General features: G+C 40.4%; 1 protein-coding gene across 1 annotated transcript in view; it reads left to right on the forward strand.

Moving 5' to 3' along the window:
- CCNY (cyclin Y) overlaps positions 1-26,909 on the forward strand; it is a 125,229-nt gene that overhangs the window by 58,645 nt on the left and 39,675 nt on the right. The window contains exons 2-3 of the mRNA XM_082047146.1: positions 12,889-12,963; positions 18,807-18,841. Coding sequence (XP_081903272.1) covers positions 12,889-12,963; positions 18,807-18,841 — 110 coding nt within the window. The remainder of the gene's footprint in view (positions 1-12,888; positions 12,964-18,806; positions 18,842-26,909) is intronic.

A 26,909-nucleotide genomic window follows, 5' to 3' on the forward strand; every position in this document is an offset into this window, starting at 1 on the left:
TTCTTCGGAAGAGTAGGACTTCCAAGTAAATACCACATGTTCATTTTATGTGGTGATTCCTGCCTGTACGAAATGGTATTTTTTTTAAATGCAGTCAGGGTTTGATTTGATATCTGCTTCTATACTTGCCAGTAAAACCTCTCCTATGATGTCAACTGTCTGTCCTGTTTTAATGAGAAATCTCTGACGAGATTTGAAATGAAGAACTGCTGTCCTGAGTGAAATGACTCACTGTATTTAATTTTTTTATTGGGAGATTAGACATAGGCCTTCAGATTGGAAAATTTCACGTCTGCTTAGCAATTGCTTAAACATTTAATCTGTGGTGTGACTAAATGCATTCCTGACAGGGGTACAAATTGCTAATGAAGTCGTTTTCTTCCCTGTCAGTAGATTCCCTCAGTAGATTGTCTTGGAGGAGACTTGATGAAATCATTCTGATTAGCATGCTGCATTAGGTATTATATTTTCTCATTTAATAGATAGCTTTTCTGATTTTTCTTTTGTCATAGCAGCTTTGAAAGCAGTATTGTAGACTGACATGAGGTGATTTTTAACTGTTCTGTGGTAGCAATTCGCAGTTGTTGCTTTCAGTGTATCTACCTGATGGGTTGAGCACAGGTGTGAATTTTGCAATGAACATTTGAAAGTGTTGAGCTATTGAAGGCAAAAATAGCTTAAAATAATTGAACTTGATGAGTTAAGTTAGCGTTTTCCTGCCAGGCAATAATAGATAATGTTCGTCCAAAAATACTACATTACATAGTGTCTGACATTTACATGTAATTTCCAGTAGCCTTGGTACATGGAACAATTCCCATAATCTGGAAATAAGCTACTGCTTAATAAATAAGCAGCACATGGTGTCGATGTAAATGATTAGAAGCAGACTATAGCAAACTATGACCAGGTTAGTGCAGCACTTTATGTCTATTTTGAACTAATTCCTTGGTACCTTTGTCAAAAAATGTATTAGGAAAGATAAAGGGTCAGCATGTCTAGAGTATGATGCATCTGTTCTATCCCACATCTTTGTTTTATGATTTAACAAAGAGTCACTGGACAAACACGCTTCTAGAAATGTGTGTTTTATTGACTGTAGAGCACCTGGGTGACTATCCCTGAATTAGGCATCTGAAAGTAGCAATATTGGGTTTGGACAGAATAGTCCTATGGTCCCTAAGTATGTGCTCCTCTTTTCCTGGATATCTAGATTGAGGGCTGGAATCCGATCTGCCGTGGTGTGGACTAAGTGCAAAATGGCACCAGGATTTTAGTGATGTTCCTTTGCCACAGCTTCTCATCTGTAATAGAAATTCTAGTACCCCTGCAGCTTCTTTGTCTGTAGTGTCAATAGCTTAACTTGCGTGTGTTCTCTGCAACACGTCTGTGGGTTGCAGTTTCCTGGTGACCTTCCCCCTTCTTACCAATAGCACAGGTGTCCCTGCCCTGGGTTTGATCTGGTAAGGCTTTATCTTCCTGATTTCAGAATGACTGCATTACTTGGTCAGCCTCAAGACTTGAATATTATATGCAGTGTCCGTGTCCACATGACTGGGAGAAAAATAATTAGGAAGCTGCTTTTATCCCTTTTTCTGTTGCCCAGAGAACTACAAGATATTGGATCTGAAACTAATTAGTTATCTGGGACTGGATGTTACTTGTCCTGGGCATTCAGTCAATGTACTTTTGGGAATAAATGCATGTTTGGGACAAGGACAAAACATTTCTGTATGATTTGATTTAAAAGTAAATATATGAAACTTCTATGTGGCTATTAGAGTTGTTCGCATGTTCAGAGTAATATGGTAAATCTCAATGAAGATAGATGTCAGTGTTTTCGATCATTATAAATAACAAGATATCAATATACTGCTTTTTATCATTTTGGAAATTGAACCTCCAACAGTTACAATTTCAGAACATATTCCGTTGCTGTAAGCTGCTTCTCCAAGATCAGCACTTAATGACTCTGAGCTGACTCTTCTGAAAACAAATGTCAATTAAAGAACTCAATTAGAGACTGAGAATAAATGTAAAAGATCTGCGATAGTTTTCTTCAAAGTTCAATGTATCTTTTTCCCTCTTCTTACTTCTTTTTTCTTTGCTGGATGTGTATAGGGCGTGTGAGTGTGAGTTAAGGGGTTTTCGAGGACAGACAAAATACCTGGAGGGCACAGGCTTTTACGTTTCAGAAGGTTTAATGTCTGGAGTCTGGGCAAGAATTACATGGCTACATCTGAAGTGCATATATGTTGAGCATGCTATATTGTATGTGTTTTGCTGTAAAACCTGGAGGAGACTGAGCCTCCCGGCCTTAGGGACAGCACTACCACTCGGCAATGGAAACGCTTGGTGGCTCAGGTGTGTGTGTCTACATGCACATGTGCTTTACATGAATGTGTTTATGGGCTTCTGCATATGTGCACAAATGTGGAGTTTCAGTGATGAGAGGTTTTAATTAGATGTCAGTTGCTTTTGAGTTTTAGGTGGCAATCTGTATGTAGTACTGATTTTAAGGCTGTATCTTGGTAGCACAATAATGTGGTTGCCATGTGAATACAGATCTGCAGGGGAAAAATGGAAAGCCTGTTATTGTAGTTTACCGAGTATCCTGTGGTGTTCCTCGGAAAAGATTGCAAATTATATTTTTGCATATTCAAAAAGCAGCTGCTGCCCTTGAAGTCAAGGATGTACCCTTACAAGTGTTTCATAATACACTTGCACTAAATTTTCTGAGAAATGAGAACATATTATTTTTCTGTTTGTATTTCATGGGTTACCTATTAGCTGTTCGATAAATACTTTAACTTTAGGTCATGCAGCTCAGCAGGGAAGCAAAAGGAAAAAGAAGAAATCCTGGAAAGGTGCCATTTTCATTGGCATTTATTAAAATAATTCCTCTAAGGGAATGAGGAAGGGTAAGCTCAACCTGCTCTGCTGGGCTGGGCTGAGGGCTCCTCAGAACCTGAGTCATTATTCTGAAGTTACTTTTTTCCAGATGAAGAGTTGAGCTCAAACTCCTGTGCCCTGATTTGAAGAACATAACCCATCCTTAAGGTCATTCCATTTCTTAATGATTCGCATGGCAATACTGTCTGTGTTTGAGGAATGGTGAAATGCATACACCTCGGTGCAAAGCTGCAGATAGTGCTTCTATCTAAGATTCAGCTTTATAATGTTGCCTCAGATGTGGTATGATGCTGATTATGCTGCTTTGTATTGATCTGTGTCTTCGTGTAAAATTGGTTCACTTTACTATAGGTTCACCCAACATCTCTGCTGACTCTGGTATTGTTTGTTTGACTCGGTGACAAGTAATTCTCTGCCAGCTGCCAACCTCTGGGTTAAATTTTTGGCAAGAGTGTCCAGGACCCCAGCCAGCCACACTTGGGGCATTGATGGCTCAAGGCCTCTTCTGGTGGTGAGCATGGTAGTGCTGTTTGAATGTGTTGAAATTAGAAGCAAAACAATTTGGTATGGCAATAGCTGATATCATTTGTTTAGGTCTGTAATGATACTGTGTTTACATCTGTAAAAGATTTAACATGTATCATGTTAAATGATTATCAGGAGTGATATGTGAATCATAATGTATTTTTTCTGATATATTTACAGCAATAAAAATGATATTTTAAAAATTATTAATAATATTTTAGAAGTCTTTCACCGCTCTTTATATTCCATTCTTTCTACCTTTAGATCTAATGGGCAAATTAATTTAAAATTGGTGTATACGTTAAGTAAAAATGCGCCAGGGAAAAAGTGTTCTTGCTGCTCAGTGTCACTGGGGCACTAGAGAAAAGCACAGATTTCAGTTTGAGGTTAATAGGACAGCAGCTTTGTTCCTTTGGTTGCTGCACAAGCCATGAGTGGAGCACGAGTGGTGCTGACGAAAGCAGGCAGTAGTTGTTAAACCCCCGTGGAAGTGGGTGGCGAAGCAGATCAGGCGTGACGTTCTGCCGCCTTACGGAGAAATCCGCTTGGGATGCAGAGGTGCCAGCAGCGTTTCTGGTGGGATACGATCACATCTAGCATGCGTTAGCTGGCCCCGTGTCATTTGATGGAGGAAGGTTATTGAGAGAGAACGTGGAACTGAAGAGCTTGAGTACCATGTTCTCAAGTGCCAAAACTGGCATTTAGTAACAAAATGGAAAGGCTGGCAGTGAGAGAATGAGCAATGGTGGCAGCTGCCCAGCAAAGCGCAGAAGTGCAAAGCAAGACAATCTTTTTCAAGTGTGCACCGTAGTTCCTCTTTGTCTTGCATTACTTGAGGACAACTGTATCACGTAAGATCATTGAAAAAAGGTTTTGTGGGAATAATGTTTTCATATTATTGCTTATATTACTTAAAACATTAATAGCAGACCAGGTTTCTGAAAAATGATGGCAAGCCTTACCCCAGCTTTGTATCCCGACAGCAGAACTGAAACGTTGTGTTCATATTGCCATGCCTTTTGGTGAGAAGCGTTTCACCAGCTTTGTTTGGCTTCAGCTTTGTTTTCCTGACAGTGCGTTCATCCAGAGGAGCTGAGGCGGGTGGTTGTTTGCAGAGCTGACACCTCTGGGGGTGGCTGCTGGGTCTGGCTCTGGCCACCTGAATCCACTGGGCTGAAACCTGCGGTCTGCTCGATGCCAAGGAGCCAGAAGCAATGCCAGCTCTTACATGTCTTGGACTCACAGGGTTCCATGTGCTGTCCCAATGTAATTTGTTCTTAAAATCTGCTTCTACTCTCAGTATAATGAAAATATGGGTTTTAGTGTGAATTTTTGTCTATGAAAACCAGTAATGTCATGGAGAATGTTGTCCCTCATCTCTGGAGTTGGTTTGTCTGTATCCTGGCACGTGTCCACATTATACCTCTGGATATCCTGCATTTGAAGAATTTTGGGGTCCAGCCATGATTCCTGGGCTAGAGTCTGCTGAATGCTTCATAAAAAGTAACTTAATTATCTTTAAAACGTTGGTGGGAGTCTTTCTAGGAGGACAGTTTTCAGCTGGGTATTTATCAGTGTCCGTGTGCTGCACCAGGCCCTGCGCTGGGGCAGGGAGTCGTGCTCACACCTGTGCTTCTCGTTACTCTTGCTGGTTTTAACAGGAAACTGGTTTTGCTGAAAATGTTCAGGGAACATATTTACAAAGTTGCTTCTCTTTGCTGGCCTTAGATTTTCATTTGGGTAAGTGAAGGGAAATGACGTTCTTTATGCCAAGATACTTTGACATAAAGAACTGGCTTTTAGAGTAGACCATGTTCTGCATTCCTTGATTGTATTTTATTTTATTTACACTTGAGGTGTTTTTAGGGTACTGTAATGAAGAATCGTGCTTTATCTTATACTCAAAAGCCAGGGAAGCAGTATTTGAGTATGATGTAAATACATGCACAGCCATATATTTTGCATTACTCACTTTTTACAGTGGGTAATTCTGGTTAAGGTGTCGGGGTGTTCTTGAGTTAATAGTAGCAGGGAATTGTTGGCCTCTAAGTACATACTGATTTCCTCATGTAATGTGGAGAGATTGTCTTCTTTGTTTTCCTGAGGTGGGATGAGGATGAGGGTGGATATGTGTTTGCATTTTTTTTTTCTATCCTCTGATAACTTCTATATCAATAAAAATTTTAAGCTTCATTTTAGTTACAGTTAAAGGGAAAACTAATAATTGCAGTGCTGGAGTGTAAGACAGATGTGAGATGGACATGAGAGGGAAAAGATTTATTAATTAGTTTATTTTCTGTCTTAAATACAAGGAGATGGTAAAAAAGAGACTTACATAACACATTGTGCCAGGTGATCTAATTTGCTCTTTTGATGTGTCTAGTTGGGAGAGACTGCTGTGAAGGGGAACGCAAGTCCTGAAAAGTGATAAAAACCTAAAAATCCTGGGTACAAACCTTGTTCAGCCTTGTTCTGTGAAAAGTTATATATGTGATTTTCCTTCTAGAAGCCAAAATAAATACAGTTGTGTCCGTGAGAGCTACTCTATGTTGTAACTTGGCTGACTGGTGAGGAATAACTGTACAGAAATGAGCATTATTTGCCACAGAGGGCTCCTTGTACTGATGAACCATCTCTGTGTGTCCCTCGAAGACTGAGATCAGAGCAGAGCCTGGAACAGAGTCACCGTGTAATTGGAGCTTGCTGGGAAATGTCGTGCCCGCCGTTTGCTTGGAATGTTACGCAGAGAATACTGTAGCTCCAGGGTAGCAAAGATCATATCCAAGTTTTTCCAGCAGCCCAGCCAAACCTGAAGGAGTTTACCCTTCCAGCCAATTGCCTCCTGAAAGCCTTTCAATTTCCAAATTTCTTTTCTTCGCATAATCACTATTAAAAAAGCACTGGAATGTCATCATTAATGTTGGTTCTTACAAGAATACTGCAGGCAGTAACACAGCTGAGAGGCATTTTCATTTGGAGTAGATTAGTTGCTGCTCACACAAGACATGAAGTGCTGTAAAATGGTGCAGATAAATTTTGTGGCCTGATACTGATAAATCTTCACGCTGGAATGGTGTGATGTTTGAATGGCATGAGCTAAAACTTCTAGTAGTGGATCTCACATCCTGGAAACTTTAGTGTAAAAGCAGATGCAGTTATTGTTATTACGCAGTGAAACCAGCCTTTGTGATTCAGTCTTATTTCAGCTTGAAAGCTCTAAAAACTTCTGAACAGAAAGCACCACAGTGCTTTGTTTATTTATTCATCCCAGTAAATTATTTTCGTCTCAGTGCTTGGCACATCCCACGTTTTAGAGCCATTAGTGTACAGAAGTCTCAAATGGAAACTTAAGTACTAGATTTAGTCATAAGGTTTTCCAAGTGTAAGATTATATTGTGGCACCTTTGCATAAGTCATGATGATTTAAAATAAAGTTTAAGAAAATGGATAATAATGATGAGACATTGCTTTCTCCAGTCTTGTTTCTTTGCTCTCTCTTCTTTTTCTAAGGTAATATATTTTTTTTTTAAATTAATTAGACTAGAGACAGATGAGGGAGATCCTCATTGCTGAGGTACCCATTTAACTCTTACCAACTCCTGAGGGTATTAGAGTAACATAATAATGTTTAAAGGAATATTTTCATTACTGTACATTTAAATAGCTAATTGCTGTTAATGGAGGGGAGCAGCCCACCAAGGTGAAAGAGAAGCAGAAAGACACAAGGTGCAATGAGACTTCTGAAATGTATTTCAGCAGCTTTTTCTGGGTTCGCTGTTGGAGAAGCTCATCTCCTGGCCTGTGTCTGGAGAACACTGTTTCTGTTCCTCTTCCCACAGCTGACATCAGCTCAGTCGTATGGGCTGGTACGCTGAAAGCCGCAGCGATGCCTTCGCTCTTTCTGCCAGCTGGAGAAATAACATCTGGGGTCCTGCTGGCCCCTGGGAGGTGGTGTAGGCGAGGGCACCGCCACACCACTCCCCTGCCCTGCCCTGCCCTGCCCTGCCCTGCTCTTCCCTGCCCTGCGCTTCCCTTCCCTTCCCTGCGCTTCCCTCTCCCTCTGCTCTCGCCGCAGTCATTTTCAATAGGCTCTTTTAATTTCTTGATAAGCAGCTTTGTGATGTTTTTGTTGTTTTCCACCCACCAGGCCATACCAGGAGGTTGTTCTGTATTGTCAGGTGGTCAGTGGAGAAAAGACAGCGAGAGGTTGACTGGGTTGTGTAGTGTCCTCTGTGGCATGCCCTGGACAGGTCTGTTCTTTTCATACCTGAAGTCCGTTTAAATAACAACAACAAAAATTCTCTTCTGACGTGAATAAACATGAATTTATTTCATTTTAAAATATACGATAGGTCATTAAACTAATATGCGACACTGTTTCCTTAATGATAGTGGTGGTTGTGCAGTGGCAGCGATGGCCTGTGGTCCCAGGGGTAAAGGGAAGGAAGGTCATTTCACCAGATTATTTCAGAATTGTTTAAGTCTGAAACAAGTGTTTTATACTCCGGTTAGACTTCAGTTACTCATTGAATCAGCATCAGAGCTTTGGCAGTGCAAACTTGCCCAACTTTCATTGTTCAAAAGGAAGGAAATAACATTTTTCTGGTAGAATGAACACGCTTTCAGACCTGCTCTCTATGCTGCAGCCCACATGCACTGTTATAAAAGCAGCAACTGTGTTGGTTTTTCCTGTTTGTGTCACGTCAGCGCTTTGGTGCGTGTTGCTCAGAAGTTAGCTGCTGCAGCACCCATCCTTCATCCTCTTGTGGTGCCTGGTTCTATCTCAATAGACTCGTGAGTTTAAGGAACTTTGTTGTTGTTGTTAAAATTTTGCCACGAAAGATTTAGTCTCATCCTTTTCTAGTTTTATCTTGCATGATGTATTCTGACCACAAGTCTTAAAACGTAGCTCTTTCTGAAGAATTGCAGCAGAGTCTGGTGCAGTTTTAGAAAGTTTACGGATGTGCCACTGGGATTTGCTGAGGTCTTGTGCTTAATAATTTAAATATTGCTGTTTCTGAAGATTTTATAGAACTTAGGCTAGAGGCCCTTGGGATCATCTGGTCTGACCTGCATATGAATCATAAGCCAGTAACTCGCATGTAGTTATTCTTAAATTGAACCTAAATACTCATGTTGGACTGAAGCCTAAAGATGTTTGGCTGAAGCCATCTTCTAGAAAGGGAAAAACATCAAAATAAGTTGAGCTCCTTGGGCATGGAGCTTCAGTGCCTAATTATGCTCCTTTTTTTTAATCCAAGTTCATAATTAAGATCTTTCTGCTTTCATTTTCCACTGTTTTTGTTATGCTGTGTGCTAGATTACAGAGAGCTTTCAGTACTTTTTTTCCTCTCCTTGTGAAGGCACAAGTGAACTACAAACACCTCCTAGTTTTCCTTTTCGTCAGCTAAATGGTTAGAACTCAGACTCTCATTTGAAGGCATTTTTAACCATCCTTCAGTTATTCTTGTAGCTCTCTTCTACAGTCATCTGAACTCTCTTCGTATCCTTTAAGAAAGGGCAAACTGAGGCTGCATTCTGTATTTTTGCCTCCAGTATTGCTTTTTAAGATCTTGTTTTGAGATTTAAGATCTTGCCTGGGCTTTAGCCCAAATCTGAAACGGAACTGTTTTACAGTTCACTTCTTTTTCTGGCCATATTTGAATGCAGCTACTATGGCTTCAGAAACCAAGTTTCTCACAGTGTACAGGGTGAATCTCATGGTGATCTTCTTCAGCACAGTTGTGTACCAAATTAAGTTAGATGCAAAATCTGCTTTTTCCTGGAGAGAAAGTGAATTTATTTCAACGTGATAAATCAGAATGCCCATTATAATAACTGATCTATTGTCATGCTGCTAAGCAAGGAGGAGAATGCAATCCTAAGTAGATTTGCATGTATTTGTAACTCTGGTCTTGCCCAAATCCTCCAACATTGTGTGGATTCTATTAGGCATATGATCTCTTAGCTAAATGTACCTGAAGCTGATTTTACTTTGGCTTACCAAAACCTGGGTTTGATATAAATATACATCTATATAGAAACACGTATATGCATATGTATGTAAACATGTATTCACAGACACACACCTTTGATTCCTAATCCTGAGAAGACAAAACACCTGGAATTTTCATGGAGCATCACATTGTTTAGGTGTGTACAGAATAGGAGTTACATCTTGCATAACTTAACAATCCTTTAGAACTGAAAAAAAGAAAACCTGATCTTTGGACTATGAAAAGATTTAGGAAAATATTCTATACCTGTTTAATTGCAAAGAATATCTACAGTGAAAGACTTTTGATGTGGACTGTCTATGAGACAGTGACATTTTCTTAAAAGCTGCTTTTGGAGTGCAGGGTAACTGTTGGAAGAAGTATGCACTTAAAATCTTTCCCTTGTAAAGTTATGATGAGTCACAGAGCAGACTGCTGGTAATGGGGAAGATTTTTGTGCAGATTTCAATAATTGAAATTCTGGCTCTCATTTTCCTGTCTTTCGAATAGTAGAGGATTGCTTGTGTGACTTCAAATCTCTCTTTATCTATGACTATTCCATTACAAAATGTGTAAACCTTTCATATTGTGGCTGCTTCTCATGATACTTTTGAAACACCAGAAAGAGCTGTTAAGAACACTAAAGCAGTATGAATATATTATTTTCTTTAGGATGGAAGTAACCTTTTGATGGATAATGCCCTTTGGTGATGAGTTACTAGCTCCAGATATGTGTCTATCATTTGTCTTTATTCTGTAATGTGGTTTCTAATGACAGATTTGTAAGGGTTTGTTGCCAGGTACGAAAAGGCATTTGTTCTCAAGTTGTACTATAAATTAAGACATCTAAGATGAACCAGGGACTGAAGTCTTGTTTGTGTGTTGTGAAACTTCATCCATTCTAATGCTCCTATGTGCTGGCAGCGGTGGTGTGGAGTGATGTGGCCCCATGGGTGGCCTGTGGGAGCCCAGGAGACCTTGTGCTGTTCCTCAAAGGGAGGTGGGAACCAACCTCTCTCAGCAGCATTTCTGTTCTTCTGGCAACCTGGTGCTGGGTAACCTGCCCTGGCAGCCTTTGCTGCTCCCCTTGCCCATGTCCTCCTCTGATTTTTGTGCAGGTGGTTTGAGAAGGATGGATGTGCTTGGTGGCTGCTGTTGCTGAGGAGGATGCGAGAGAAGGGATGTGGAGAGGACCCGTGTTGCTTTGTGGGGTTCTGTGGTGGGAAGGAGCCACAGCCACTGCCTGGCAGTGGGTAGTTGCCTCTCCCAAGATGGTTCAAAATCCCTGGTCTAACCTTTGCAGCTGCTGGGCTTGGGCCTTGCTGGCCTTCTTCCATCTCCTCTCTGAAGAATTACAGTTCATCCAAGAGCCCATGCTTTTTGGTAGTTCGTGTTTTTATTTTTGAGAAAGCCATTTAAGTCCTCTGCTGGTTTACTGCTTCAGCATAATAGCCTTTTATAACACAGGAATCTTAAACAGTTGCAAGTTGACTGCGAGATGCAGCAATTGGTTTGGCTTTATTTTGAGCCTGCTAGCAGACTGTCAGCCTGGACCGCGTTGTTATTACTCCCCAAGCAGATAATTCTCTAGGCCCAGAGGAACGGAATGCTTGTCTGTTCAGGGGCAGTGTTTTGTAAGCTCAGTTCAGTTTCATGGTGCTGATCCTATTTTGTTGACTGGATTTGTATTGCTGTACTTTAAAAGATTTGTAGAAAAATCATCTGTAGTGGTTTAAAATAAAAGTAATTTTTTGTTTATGGTGATATATTGTGCTGTATAGTAAAAGATGAAGAGGATGATAAAAGACAAAGTATTTCACAATTTTCAAATGCTGATTACTTAATGAGTTGCATCTTGAATTCAGCTTAATGGAAAAACTATCCTGAAATGGAAAACAATCTTTACCAGCACTATTTATCTCAATAGATGATTTTTTTATTCTTCTCTATGTCTAAATAGGTGCAGAAGGTAACAGGAAAACATTGTTTCTAATTCACAGTCCTTTCATGTCAGAACTCCTAGTAGTAAGATGACCTTCCTAGAATCTTTTCCAAGCTTGGCTGCAAACTGTGCTTTCTTGGAAAATCAAAATGATTTTCCCTTGAAATTCCTAGGTTTCTTTTCCCTTGTGGCTTTAATAATAAGATGACTCTTTTCCAATTGAGGAATTGCTCTCGGTTCTTCCTTGTAAGTAAGAAGATCATGTTTATTCCAAAATTCTGTCCAAGTACCATCTGCTGCTCATCTCATGGGCTGCACAATGCAGGGAGATGGAAAGGAAACCAAGAGAGGATAAAGGGGGAAAAGACAAATAGCAAGTACATTGGTAAAGAGGCATGTGGTCAGGAGAAAAAAGCAGGGAAGTGAAAGACCTCGTAAATTAGAAATAAAATGGAAGGGGAGAAGAGAGTATGGTGATAAATGGTGAAGGAACAGGGAAAGCTGTAGGCAGGAGAACTTGACCCCTGGTCAAATAGACTTTGTTTTGTTTCATAAGACGTGGGGCTTAATTTCCAGTTTAGCTGAGCTTTCACTGAGATATGAAAGAGGAGTGAGAGAAACGTAGGAAGCCTGGGATAATCGCAGAAGATAAGCACATCAGTGCTGAAACGTAGTCTCACATAAATGCCTGCATGAAATGCAAGAAAACGCATATCTAGAGAATGGAAGAGAGCTGAGGCTGAGACAGCCGCCCTAGGAGAGCAACCAAATGATAAAAAAGTGCTGTGCCATTTTTAGTGGCATGCTTTCAAGTGGATGCAGACATGTGAGAGTTTTGGCAAATTTGTGGTTGAGTGGAATTTGGGAAAAAGTAAATTCGATGGCATTCATAGAAGTTTGTATAAGCTGTGATAGATTCAAATATTTTTAGAAGTTGTCGCAGCAAGGAATATGTTCATCTGTGCAGTATCAGGAAAGCTCCAAGTGTTTGTAGTCTTGACCATTTAGAACAATCTGGTCCTAGACTTAACTTGTTTACATTCAGCTGCAATAACTATTTATTTTAATCACATCAGATCTTGGAAACCCATCTATCTACAGAGGGTTACGTATTTGTTTTATAATACTTAATTCTTCTATAATTACATAAACCAAGCTGTGTTCTTGTGCTTAGCAATGGCTTTAGGGCATGGTGGGATGAAACTGATGGTAAATGGATAATTCCTGATGTCTTGTGTACAAACTTCTTGAGCTGCTTTATCTGGTTTGATCCAAAAGTAGCACTTAGAACCAAAGTCTAATCCCAGACATGTGTTGACGCAAATGCTTTGCTTGCCAAAAAGAGCCACTTGTGTGAAGAAGGATAAAAAAGTACGCCTCAAGATGAATTTTGTTTTACAATAGCTGCTTAAGTATGTAAACTTGGTCTTATTAAAAAGAATGAGAAAATCTGTGTATACTGTTGGATAATCATAAGTGTTTTTGTGCTGTTGTTTCTTTCTTTCTTTCTAGATTTGAACATGGAATTCAACCCATCAGATCATCCACGGGCCAGTACGATATTTCTCAGTAAATCACAAACAGATGGTAGGTTACTGAATTTATTACAGTATATGCTATTGCAGTTATCTCTAAACCCTTTGCTAGAATGCATGTGATGACTTCTTAGTATATCATTCCCCTCCCCCAAAAAAGTGGCTTTTATAGGCATCATGTTAGAGTTGAAAGAACTCACACCTTTTGTTAATTATTTTGTCAGACCAGTTGTAGAAGGTACAGCTTTGAGTCCTGTCATGTCCTGAAATTGTACGTTCCAAGTAGTTGTTGTATCAGAACTACAAATATGGATAAAACTTAATAGAATTACAGTTTTAAAAAAATTTCCCTAAATCCAAAAATTTTCTGTGTAACTGTTGGGTTTTTTTAAACTCTGAACATTAGGCCAACCTTCTAGGAAATGTCTGGGGCATATTTGCTGAAGAAAATGGCAGTTTACATTAGCAAAGAACACGATTGAGAGTTTCCTCCAGTATAACTGATACTGTAAGTTCAGTACTAGATTTTAGTAACAAAACAATCCCCATCTCACCCAAATATTATCTCTTCTTCTCTCATTATGGATTTGATATAATCGTATATTTTTCTTGAGTATTTTTTTTATTCATAGACAAAATAATCCCTCTGGAATCATGTCTTTTAAGCAAACCTCTTTGGTAGAGTTAGTAGAATAGAAGCCATTTATTCTGGCTCTTTCATTTCCTGCTGGACATGTATGACATGTTGTTTTAGAAGCAGATGAATAATCAATGCAAAACACATTATTTTCTACCAAGACTTTCAAAGCGGTTTCTACATTGTAATTCTGACTGCTCAGTATGAGTTCTTTGTCCTTCTTTCTACTGCTTATAAATGCTGTTTTTGATTTACATAGTAAATTGCAGTGTCAAACACATCACTTAAAAATAATGTAGTTTTCACTGACTGTATATTTTTTGCTAATTTTTGATCATGACTAGAACAAAGAGGATATACATTTAGGACCTAATTGAAGAGTGATTACGCGAGGAGCTCTTTTGCCCTTCAGATTGCCTTTCTGAATTCAGCCCTGGTTCTGTCGATGTATTATTATGTGGTTTTGGATGTGATTTGCCATTCTAATCTGGTTTGGTAGTCTGTAAAATGCATATAATAGTATTTCCATAGTACACTGTATTATAAAAATCGATGTATGTTTTATAGTGTCTTTATAGTGTTTTGAGACTGTATAATCCCGTATGTATGCTATACATTTCCTGTTACAGCATGTTGTAATAAAGAACAAAAAAAATCCCAAGTCCAACAACTAAAATTTTGACCAGACTTGATGATTATTCTTACTTGTAGTAACAGTGGCTAATTTATTACAGTATGTAGTTACTTGTAAGCAGTTTTTTAAATGACAGTCTGCACCAATGCTAAAGTTGGTCTATGAAACTTAGTACTAGTTTAAGTAATATGAAGAACATATTTTTGAGTGAGAACAATGAATTCAGTGAAACAGTTTAGAAACATAATCAACAGGAGTGTAAGGTCTGTTTACCTATCCTTGATCGTGGTGGTAAAAATCCCAAATCTATGTTGCTTGTACAAAAGAAAAAGATTCTGCAAACATTTAACAGTTGAAGTTTTGCCAAGAACCATCCCGTCCTGGTGGGACAGGTCCCAGTAATAAGCATTTCGCTTGGCTGCACTTTGGGCCTGTTGTGGAACCAAGGGAGCTGTAGTTCTCACAGTATTCAAGGATGTTCCCTAATACCAAAATGCCACAAAATGCTTGTTAAGGGGAAGACACACTTTTTTTTTTTTTTAGGGTGTGTAGGGTTGTATTCTGACAGTCTGCTGTGAAGCCTGGGGGACCCCCAAGGCTTCTTAAGTCAATGTAGAAGGGGGAGAGCTGAGCTGGCAATGTTGAAACCACTGAACTTGGGCATGAAACTACCTCTCTCCATTGCTTGTATAGTGTTGGGCTGGCAAAGCTTCCTTCTGACTCTAAGTGAAATTATTTCTATAGCGAAGAACTGAAGACATTTAATATATACATATTGGAGAGCTGAGGGACATCAGGTCTTCAGCTTTCGTCCAAGATCTGGCTATGACTCTTGAGTCTTCATGATGTGTTTCTACACCAGGAAAGGACCAAGTCCATAACTATGTGCTAGAGTGACTTGGCAACTTTACCTTCAGGCACTTCCACATTTGTCTTTCTAGTAGCCCTGAACTCTTTCAGCCACGCTGGTAATCTTGTAGGACTATCCTGGCACAGGAGCTGTGCTTGAGCTGCTTGTGATCAACATGTGGGTGAAGAGCAACAAGCTGACTACCCCAAATATAACCAGACAGGACATGGCATCTCAGGATATTATACAGTCTGAATTTCCCATTGTTCTGTGATGCTTGGATGCCATGCTAAGCACCTAAATCTGTCCTGTCCCTCCAAGTCAGTAGTCTGAATGCATCCTTAATTACCTGAAGGTTCAATGAATCTGTAGAAAAGTTGAAGTTACAAAAATATTAATTCATTTCCTAACTAAAGTAGCTTTTCTAAATGTTTCCAGCTCTTCGCGGGAATTTTCTAGGTGCTGAGTCTTACATGAGTAATTCTCCCTGCTTAGGGAGCTAGGAAAGAATATCACCTTTTATGTCTTTAACTTCTATGAGTGCTTGATGCAAGTTCTCCTTTGTTTTCTGAGTCTGGCCTGTAAGCCAGAAGGTGACTGAAGAGCCACGCGCTGTATAGTGTGTGGTTGTGGTTAAGTCAAAGTTTCCAAACCTTAGCACTCCAATAATGTAACTTCCTTTCTTTGTAATAGCAAGAGGGTAACGGTTGCCACTTCAGGCTGCTGGTAAAAGCCTTTGCAGTAAGTGGGTTACAGCTCTCCACCTCTTCTAACTTACATTAGGCTTTACACATTCAATGTCCTGGCTAAATTTTGCAGTATCAGTGCAGCAATAGGCTTCAAAGAGGATTTTGAAATTGGATTTATATAGCGGATAGAAGTGAAGTAAGCTGCCCTTACTCTTTAATCTTAACTAAGACCAGTCTCTTGTCTTGGACAAAACAAAAATAAATCATTTACAAGTGACCGAAATGTGAGATGTTTTTATTGATATAATCCTCAAGCATTTTGTCTTCAATCCTAATAGGGATAACACTAAGTCTATAGAGATTGCACAAAGAAAGTTTTTGTTACAGCTTAATGAAAAATACATGCATACATACAGAGGCACACATGTACCTATATGTGTGTATTTCAGGTTCTTAGGGACATGGTTTAGTGCCAGTCTTAGGTTAACAGTTGGACTTGATGATCTTCATGGTCTGTTCCAACCCAAATGATTCTATGAGTCTATAATACATTTTCCTACTGTTACGAAAGTTCAACAGTAACAGTTAAAAGTGCCTGCAGAAATAGGAACAGGTCATTGACCTTAAAATGAGGAAAACTAAGACAATTTGGCAGCATCTCAGTCTCCACTTTAAGAATGCCATTCCAACTTTCAAGTTTTAAAATGTTAGAAAGTAGAAGTTTAATTGCTTAAACTGACTGTAAATGTGTTCAGCTTCATTTCGTCAAAACCCCATGCCTGAAAGCCAAAACCCTGGAGTTGCAATTAGGAGTTTATGCCACAAAATGATGGTTAATTATAATGCTGTGGTCTGGTCTGCTGAAGACCATGCTGTGCTGTGTGAGCAGCCCAAAGCATCTTTAAACTGAGTGAAGCCAAGTGATGGAATTACCTGTTTACAGTCATTTTGGCTTGGCAGAAGTGGCCTTTTTTGTTGTGTAATACTCATCTTTCCCTTGCTTGTGAACACAAAAGATAGCGGTTGTGACAAAATGGGTTTCTGCTGTGCCCAATTCCCCTTGGGCCTATATCCATAGCTGGGCCTCACGCTATGGCAGAGTGGGCCAGAAGCACAAGAGCATGGCTGCTGCCCTCTAGTCCCTCACCAGAGAACGCAGGTGAACTGAATTTGTCTTATATGGGGAAAATAAGGGAATGGAGATCAGTGTGGTGCTTAGAAGAACATGCAGCACAAGCAGTGCTTGAGCCGGGAGAAGTGAGGGGTGTGTATTAAGACAATATGTTCATCTAGAGGTTGGAAATAGCAAACGGGATTGAGCTGTCAATGATATTCTTTGGTGAACAGATGATTGTACTTTCAAGGTGAATTGAATAATATAATGGATACAAAGGAAAATACAGAAGAGAAAAATTAAGGTAGAGGAAGAAAGGTGATTGAAATTGAATTTGGAATGTATATGCAGGCTGTCTTTATAGGATTTCATTTGTGTAATTGTTTGTGATTAAAATACTGTTAAATACTTAACTGTGTTCAAAATTTTGCAGTTAATGGGTGTTAATTTTCAGTTACCTACTCTATTTACATGCAGCCTATCAGAATTGTTTACTGCCTGTACATTGCAATATGCAATACTAGACAAATACTTTGGCTGTTCTTAGAAGTGAGTATCTGTCATCATTTTGTTGTTTCCCTTTAGATTACCTTTGTCCCTTGCTGGTGATAAATGCAGTGTGTGGAACTTAAATGTAGTGCAGTGTTTTAGCAGGATTTCAAGCAGTTTAACTGTTTACTAGATGATCAGAATTTTCCTGCTGTTCCTGTTTAATTCTGTTTCTTATACAATGTCCATAATTGTGGATCTGAGCATGTACTAAGTGACATGGCTAACATCTGTCATGTATGATTCTCCTTTCTGCTCCCTGGGAGGAAAATTATGTAAGGATTTTTACAAGTTTTTTCTTATTTTCTTTTCATTTTATGTCTGCATTAAACACAATTATTTTGCAGTAATCACACATACAGCCTTGTTTATGTGAGATTGCTTGCTTATAAAAAAATCGCAAATAATGGCTTCTCATCCAACAGGGAATGGACAGGCTATCCCACCATTAGCAATACTCTTATTTTGCTAAGTGCATTGGGTTGCATAGCTTTCAAATCATGTTGCACCAAAGCGCATTTAATCACCTAGAGCATGAAACCATTGTTATCTTAAACCTGCAGTTTGATTTATGTGTTAGTTGCCTCCAGACTAGTGTCCTAAATGCACTGGTATTTTTGCTGGAACAGAGCTCCACAGGCTCTCTATGGGGTGAGTTAATTGGGAAAGTGCTTTAGAAAATCAGAGTATATTTAATCAGCTGTAATAAGCATTTTCCTGACAATTAAGACTCTATACATCTACCTCCCTTGTTGCTGTTTACTTTTTGAATATTTTGGCTAATTGTTGCTTTGACTTGCAACCCTTGCTGCCGGTGACTGGTTCATACTCACCAGAGTAATATATTTTCATTGTTACATTCGACATGAGTTATAGTTTCAGGCTTGCAGCTGATCATTACAGGAGGCAGTGGTATAATGCATATGGTTGCAAGGCTCCTCTGTGGGAGTTAGTGCACAGTAAGTTATGATGAGAACTTGCTAACTCCATGGTGTAGCTGTTCAGGTGCTTTCAGACCTGCAAGGAAGCGTAGGCCACTTTGCGGCAAGGTCCCTTGCAGGAAGGCACTGGTGGCTCAGGAGAAGCAGCACAGAGAACTGGTGAAGGATGGCTAATCCATTGCTAACTTGGACTGTAGCTTACTGCGTATTAACTTTCCCAGGCAGACCAATGCCTGCTGAAGGTACCCAAATGGATGAGAATTTTAATCTATCACCACGCTAATGAGCATAAATGCATTTATGCATACAGATATATATGTTCCTTCTGTGTTTAATATATAAATATACTTGATTAGTGCAAAAGCAATTATAATGTTGCACATAGATACCCTCCTGTTCTTTTTATTATAAATGGTATGTAAGAAGCCTAATCAGGAAAAATAGTCATGTAATATTTCTATCGTATTTTGTGTTTTTGCAGTGAGAGAAAAACGCAAGAGTCTCTATATAAACCACGTAAGTGAAAATGCCTCGCTATGCAGCTTTCTCCTTGTTGTCTGTATGATACAGTAAATAAGAGTTATCACATATTATTTCCATATTGGCGAGAGGGTGCTGATGCTTCAAATGTCTGTTCTGCATCAGGATTCAGAAGTATAGGTCTCGGCTATTGAATTAGTGGAACAGATATGTTAGTTTAAAAACAGCTTCATGCTCACAACCAATGTATGTAGGTAACTGGTACCTGACACAAAGAGCCACACACATTAGTATGGCTTTTAAAATTCTTACAAAAACTCTCAAAACTTGAAATTACATTTGTGTGTAAGTTTGCTTTGGCAGAGAGCTGCAGCATTTGATATTTACACAGAAGTTCTGAATTGCCTGAACAGTGTTGATGCAATGTCAATGTGGATTGGTATGTGGTGCATGCTGAACGTGAAGATGGGGTTTTGATACACGTGTGGACTCTGGGTATTTTTCAGTTCAGTTCTCTTCTTTTTGAATCAAATTCTTGGGGAAGCTGAGAGCAAATGCCCTTTAGCCTGCTTTGGGGTGGGACCAGGCTCTTTGCCCCAGTTAGTTCTGTCTATACTGCTGAAGCACCTGGAGCCAGTGCGGCTCCCAGTATGTTAGGCTTTGTGCTGAAATATCTGGAATCACGCCTCAGTAAAACTGATGAGGCAAAGAACTAATTGTCTTCCAAATGGTATTTGCCTTTAGGGTAAATGGGGAGAAGTTCTCAAACTTTTTTTTATCTGGAAATATAGGCCATAATTTCATGAATCATCTTTAAGCTGGTACAGCTGTTGAAAGAAGCAGATGTGGCTTATGGCCTCTGCATCCCTTTGTGTGGGGGTGAATGTTTGTGCAGCTCCAAGTAAACTGAATTGGGGCACAAATGTAGGTAGAGTCATCATGGCTAAAAGCTAAAATGGATCAGCTCCTAGATGTGATTCATTCCAGGCTTGTACCTGCAGAAAGAGAGGGAGCCCAGGAGGCAGAATGAGCTGCTGACTGGGGTGAGAGGCAGAGCGGCTGTGTGCTGAATGTTTCTGAAACTACTGCTTGGCTTCAAAAGCAAGCTCAGATTTTCATTTTCCCAAGAGTTAAGAGTTTGAGAAGTCATGAGATCCTGTGAGGCTTAAAAAAGCTTTAAAGTTGGCCCCACCAAACTAGTGGATATTCTCATTCTCAGTGCTTCTCACCTTCTGTTCCCGTTAAACATTTCCATGGTTTACAGTGCATGTGAGGGTGGTTTGCAGTGCAGTTGTATTGTTATAAAATTACTTGTAAAGCTAATGCACTGGATTCCCATTAAACTTAATAATGTGTGCTCAGTAACTTGCAGCATGCTTTTTAGCCTCAGACTTGGAGAGTTTAGTGCCAAAGAAATAAACATTTGGACACTGCAAAGCAAGTTATTAACTGTGTCTCTGTGACAGTGCAACTTGTGTCATGAACTAAACTCTTGTGTATCCTGAATCTCTTAATGTCATGTAAAAGATGGATTCTGCATTAGGCAGACTGCGGGTGGATTCCTCTGGTGGATTGAATGATGACCGCCACAAATGCTGCTGGAAGCACACTATTGCAAACCCTGGTATAAAATATTTCTAGGCAATGCTGGACTTGTTGCAGAAAAGGGAGGGTAATCATGTCACTGAGGGGTTGTTAGAGCTCAGGATGGCAGCTTATGCAGTTGATACCCTGAGCACTATACCTCTTCCTGATTTTTTTTTTCAAGTATCTTTCAAAGCATTGGCTAAGGTTGCAGCACTGTAAACGTCCCCCAGTAGTCTGGTTTACTGCTACCTTAAGTCTGACTTCTTAGTATTTATAAAGTACTGCTTCTGAATTACAAAGCTAAAAATAACCTTAGGCAGCTCAAGTCCTTCTTATGTCTTTCTGTGTGTGTGTCCTTACAAGTCAGTTTTTTAGCCAGTACCCATAGATAAGCTATATTTTCAAGTTTGGCCTGTGATATTCAAGTTGTTACTTCGGCACACCTGTGAGCATTAATTCAGCATCTCCTAAATGTCCAGTTTGCTAAAGCTGGTGCACAAACTGGTGATAATTTTTGAAGTGGTTGCTGTGGCTTTTATCTGGGAACTGAGCTTAGGTTTGTAGACTGCAGGGAACCATTGTCGTTTTCCAGACTGACTTGAGGAAATAGTTAAGTTTAACAATTGTATGTTACAAACTAAGGGTAGTATTTTCATGATAAGCTACAATATGTGTTGTGTCCTCTTGGCTGATCAGTTCTTTTCCACCATTTTTCAGTGTGTGTTAAGTGCATTTCTAGCAGGAGCTATTGCTACTCATCTGTTTTCTTGTTGATCTGAACTTCTGGGCCCCTACATCTGCGCTGCAGGAAACAAGCCAGAGGACATAAATTTTAGAGTGTTGTTTTGTCTTCCTTTTACAACAACTCCTCATCATAATGCAGAACTCTTCTCTTTTGTGGTTTTTCCATAACGTCATCTTTTTTTGTTGTTCTATAAGTCTTTTATATTTATTCTCCTTTTGTGACAAATAACCCAAGATGAGCAACGAAATATTTTTATCCTTTTGTGCACTATCTTACTGGTTCTTTTGCAGGGAGAATTTAACATCCCCAAAATTATCAGGGTGGCAGACTAGCAAGAGAAGTATCAAGAAATGTTGTGCTTTTTCTTCTTTAACTGCTTGTCTAGTTCTGTTTTTTAATAGATGAGAATATTAGTTTATATAAATACAGTTTCAAAATGTTATGTATGAAAAAAATCAATTTAATGAGTTAATATTGACTCTTTTTCATTTAAAACCATGCTTTCTCAGTATGACAACACCACTGTTCCTTTCTTGCTTGCTCTTGCTTGTAGAATATTTTCCTTGGCTGAATAGTTTCCTTTCATCTCCAAATACAAATAGTGGGTTCCCACTTTGATTTATTGCACTTTGTCAAGGGCTGGCAGTTGTCAAATTTCAGATTCACCTTGTCAGTAGGTGAGATGGGGAGGGAAATGAAGACAGATTTCAAGGCCTTGGGACAGTCGGTGAAAGAGTTTGGGGCGCACGTGATTTTTCTCTTCCCTTCTTCCATTTTCAGGTGACTATGTGGGATGGAATAGAAGAATTCAGTCCATAAATGATTGGCTACAAGGCTGGTGCTACAGGCAGGGTTTGGATTCTTTGGTAACGGCTGGTTTTATAAGACACCAGTCCAGGCAGTGATACATGGGAAAGGTTTATCTCACAGGGGCAAAAGGATACTGGGACAGGAATTAGCAGGGCTCATTTGGACAGCTTTAAACTAGATTCCAAGGGGGATGGGGTTGCAGCTGGGCTTTCATCAGTGGGGCAGCACTGTAGAATTGATGAAGACCGTGAGGCCTCCCATAGCCCTAGGGTGAAATCTGTGTGCTCAGCTCGCTCCCTGAAATGCCTGTACACCAATGTGTGCAGCATGGGGAATAAGCTGGAGGAGTTAGAAACCTGTCTTATGGCAGGAGATTATGACCTGGTGGCTGTTACAGAGACATGGTGGGACAGCACACATGACTGGAATGGGGTCATGGATGGCTATGTCCTTTTCAGGAAAGACACACCAGCCAGGCATGGTGGTGGAGCAGCTATTTACGTGAGAGAGCAACTACAATGTATTGAGTATTGTCCAGGGGCAGATGAGGAGCCAGTTGAGAGTCTATGGGTGAGAATTAAGGGGCAGGATGGCAGGGGTGATACTGTTGTGGGTGTCTATTACAGGCCACCAGATCAGGGTGAGGAAGTTGATGAGGCCTTCTACAGACAGCTGAGAGCAGCCTCACAGTCACAGGCCCTGGTCATCATGGGGGTTTTTAACTACCCTGATGTTTGCTGGAAGGACTACTCAGCCAGCCAGCCACAGTCCAGGAGGTTCCTCCTGTGCATTGATGAGAACTTCCTCATGCCAATGGTGGATGAGCCGACTAGTAGAGGAGTGCTGCTGGATCTCATCCTCACTAACAAGGAGAGTCTGGTTGAAGCAGTAAAGGTTGAGGACTGCTTTGGCTGCAGTGACCATGAGATGGTGGAGTTCAGGATCTCCTGTGGCAGGAACAGAATAGCAAGCAGAATCACAACCCTGGACTTCAGTAGGGCCAACTTTGGCCTTTTCAAGCAATTGCTAGGGGAAATCCCATGGGCAAGGGTACTTGAAGGTAAAGGGGCCCAAGACAGTTGGTTCCGCATTCAGGCATTGCTTCTACCAAGCTCAAGATCAGAGCATCCTGACACGTAGGAAGTCAAAGAAGGGAGCCAGGAAACCTGCGTGGTTAAACAGGGAACTGCTGGACTAGGGAAGGCAAAGGGGGAGGAATGAAAGGAGGGGTGACACGGCGCCATGGAGAAGCTGTCATCTCTCAGTCTTCCCACGGAGCCTGGGGAGACAGATATCAGGATGGTGCTGGATCCTTTGCAAAACTTCCAGCGTCCTTGTCAGTGCTGGAAGCTGCCTATGTACAGTGTACCTGGTGTGTTTGCTTTCTTCCAGCCTGTTTGAATTTCTAAGCAGTTGCAGCAGACTCTGCTTCCCTTTCCTGTTGAACTGGCAGTTGTTTTTTGCTACAGCTTTAATGCTGCTTCAGTGTGCACTTGTCTTTTCATCTGCTTAGTCAAGCTGCTGAGGGGGATAAAGATGCAGACTGAGATAGAGGTGTTTCCTTTTTTCAGAGAGGAGAGATTGCATCAATATCTCTGCTTGCACAAGGAAAGCAAACAGGAAGACATACTTCATGTTTTTGGGGGAGGGGAGGGGGAGAAAAAGTGAATTTTTTACTATTGTTTGCAGTAGTTAGTTCTTTGTACTGGGTGATTATCTTTTGCAGGGGAAGGGAGCAGGGCAGGGGAGGAAGAGTTGTTTTCTCCATCAAATCTTTCTAGAAATTTTCCCTTTCAGACAGGATGAAAATGCTCTGTTTGCCAATGGACTTTCTCTTCTTCTTGACAAGAAATGGTCTTAAAGTTGAATCTGTGTTTATGAGCAGTAATATCCAGTAAAAATAAGGGATATTTTTTGAATATTGGAATATTTCTGAAGGACGAGAAAGGGAAGTAATACCTGTCCCACTCTTTTTTTTTCTTTTTTTTCTGTTTTTATTCTGGAGACCCTTCAGCTTTGTAGCAATGGATTCCTTTCACCATCGCCTTATTTAGCAATCTGGACGTGATGTCCCCTGTCTGCTACCCAGTAACTGCATGTTCAGATCCCAGCAGACTAATACTGGTTTTATCATTCCAAATAGGAAGACTAATATCTTTGTATAGACCAACATTTTTTTTCAGCATCCTGCGGAAAGGTTCCTGGGCATCATTCATGTCAGAACCTCGGTCCCTGTAAGTGACCCTGCAGTGATTCATATCAGGAGAAGCTGCTTCCCAGCGGCAGCCCTGCCGATGGGGGCTGCTGGAGAACGGACGGGCCTTTTGCTGTACTTGGTGTGGCACAAGCAGTTTCTGTGAGCCTTTTTGTGTGCTTTAAATGATGTATGGTATTTGCTCCTGTGTAGCCCCCACATTTTCCTGTCGGAGTGGCTAAAGAGGCTGTTCTGCTTCCCTGTTGTAAAACTACTAGGCATGTGACTGGTAATCAAGCACTTTCAGCTAGTGGTTGTAAGAGTAAATGTGGTACATGCTGAAGTGGGAACATAGTCTGAAAGGTGCTTTAATCCATGAAAATGCAAAGCACAACATAAAATGTGAAATTTTATTTTTGTGAAGTGCCTGAGGCCGGCTACTGTAAAGGTTTATAATTACTGTCCAAATTCCTCAAGATATGTTAATTAACATTCCTTACTCAAAGAGAAGAACAAGATAAACTAGAAAATAGATTAGAGGCTTCTCAGGTGTTCTTGAAGCTCTCCTGGAGATTGCTTAACCTGGTCCTTGCTCCTCTCCATTGCAAGATCACAAAAAGCAGGTCTAGAGGGGGGGGCCTTTATAGACCATCTGGCCCATCTAGCAGATTCCTTCTACTGATGCTATTCTTAACTGATACGGTTTAAGATGCTTTTTCAGGCTTCCAGTAAATTAGAATCAACAGGTTTTCTTCAATGGCTTGCTTAAACTTACTGTTTGAAATGTTTTTCTAAAGTCTTTCAGCCCCTTGCTGCTTTTCCTGTCCTCTAGGGTGAAGAATTTTACCTCTCCTATCAGCCTCAATGCAATAAGTTATATGAAGTGGCAAATTTTAGTAGGGGGAGGAACAGAAAGTAACTTCTAAGGTGGAATGAGAGCACACAGGAGAGTTATTTTACAAGGTTGCTATATAATACTTGCTGTGCTGGGAGCCTAATGAAGTCCCTCTGGTCAAATTGCACAACACTGGCAATTATGTGCTATGTAAATATAAGCTTTTGAGCTGCTTTTAGTGTTCAAAGAAATATTTAATCTTTTCAGGCTTGTAAAACAGGGTGCTTTATCAGTGGCTAAGTAGGGCCTGTGTGTGCTGCAGGAGAGTTTCCAAGTGGTTGCTGAGCCCCCCAGGAGCTCGGGGGTGCTCTGCCATAGTTTGCTGTAGTTGACATGATTAAGGACAAGCTTGGAGAACAAAAACTTGCAAGTGCAGATCTGGTCTAAGGCATCAGTTTTGGACATTATCAAACACGGGTGAGACTGATCAACTGAGGGCAAGGTTGAATCATGTCAGAGACTGATGAGGTGCAATGGGTATTACTTAAGAGTGGTTGGACTAGGTCTTTTTTTTTATTGTAGGTGTTGGCACAAAAAGGTAAGCATACAATGGTTCAGTTTCCTGTAGCTTTTTTTCAGGTGAATATACCCATATCTAGCCACTAAATGTAGACAATTGTGCTGTAGTATCAAATTATGCAAGATGAAAATAAATGCAGAGCTTTGCAGAGCCGTGCAGAGAATTGTGTTGCATGGCTTGCTTGATTTTGGAAGCACTTTGTTGACCTGTAAAATCGTGTTTCTTCTGTGAAAAATGTTGTCAGAACTAAATCGTGTCCTGAAGCAACAGAAGATCCCCAAGATAGGAACCTCCCTTTTCCAGGTCAGAAGTAGTCCTGGTATTTTTGCTTGGTGCTGTAATTTGGCTTCTTGTGTACTTGTACGTGGCAGTTTTCCCTGTTAGTGTTTTGGCCAGCCTGCGCTGCCTCCAAGCTCATGGGCATGTCTCCCCAGATGGGTACAAGCAGGCTTCAGTTTTTCCATGGGCGGAAATACTATTTAATAGTACGTTTTAAAGTCATGCAATAACTTAGACCTGGTTTGATGTAAGAAGAGACAGCACTATCATTATTTAAGACAGAAGCTGCAAATTAGCTTGTGATGGACAAGTGCAGAAGAACATTTAAAAAGACGAAAGCTCCTCTGCGAGGCTGGAAGCTGGCTGGCTGAAGGCCAGCGCCGGTACAAAAGCCGTGGAGCTTCATTAGGGACGTGTTGCGCCCAAATGAGCAAATCCTGCTGAGCACCAGGGCAGAGCGCCACGCTGGGGGGCTGGAGAGCTGCCAGGACAGAGCCGGCTGCTGCCCCTGCTGCTCGGCTCTCAGTGGGAGGTTTGGTCAGTACGCACCCGTCCGTTAAACAATTTTACCCAAAACCACCCTGAAATTACTATTTCAACAAACAAAATAGCAACACGCCCCCTTTCACCACAAATTTAGGTTTAATTTTTGAGTGATTCTAAAATGAAGGCTGAGAGAAATTAATCCTTTTGTGTATTCTCATTGTGAATTAGGAATTTGTTGTGATTCCTTTCATAGGAGGTACACAGAAGCAGTTCTGCAGAGCTTGCATGATTTTGATGGCAAACGCAGCCATTCTATTTCCAATAAGATGTATTTTATGTAAGCTTCAAGTAAATCATATTGTTCAAACATCTTAAAATAAGCACATTTTGGAAAGTTGTAAAGTTTCAGGATGGAGCTGGGAGAGAAAAATAAAGCAGTGGTATTTCCTCAGTACTAGCTGTGCAAGGGGGGAAAACTGCTCTTTTTAAGATCTAGAAACACCTGGCATTAGATTGAATCTTGATCTCTTAGAGCTTGTTCTGTAACACATGTAAAATATTAGCAAGTTAAAAAGAATTTTTTTCCAT

The sequence above is a fragment of the Streptopelia decaocto genome, assembly GCF_964273445.1.
Source record: "Streptopelia decaocto genome assembly, chromosome: 2".
In the NCBI taxonomy this organism is placed as follows: Eukaryota; Metazoa; Chordata; class Aves; order Columbiformes; family Columbidae; genus Streptopelia; species Streptopelia decaocto.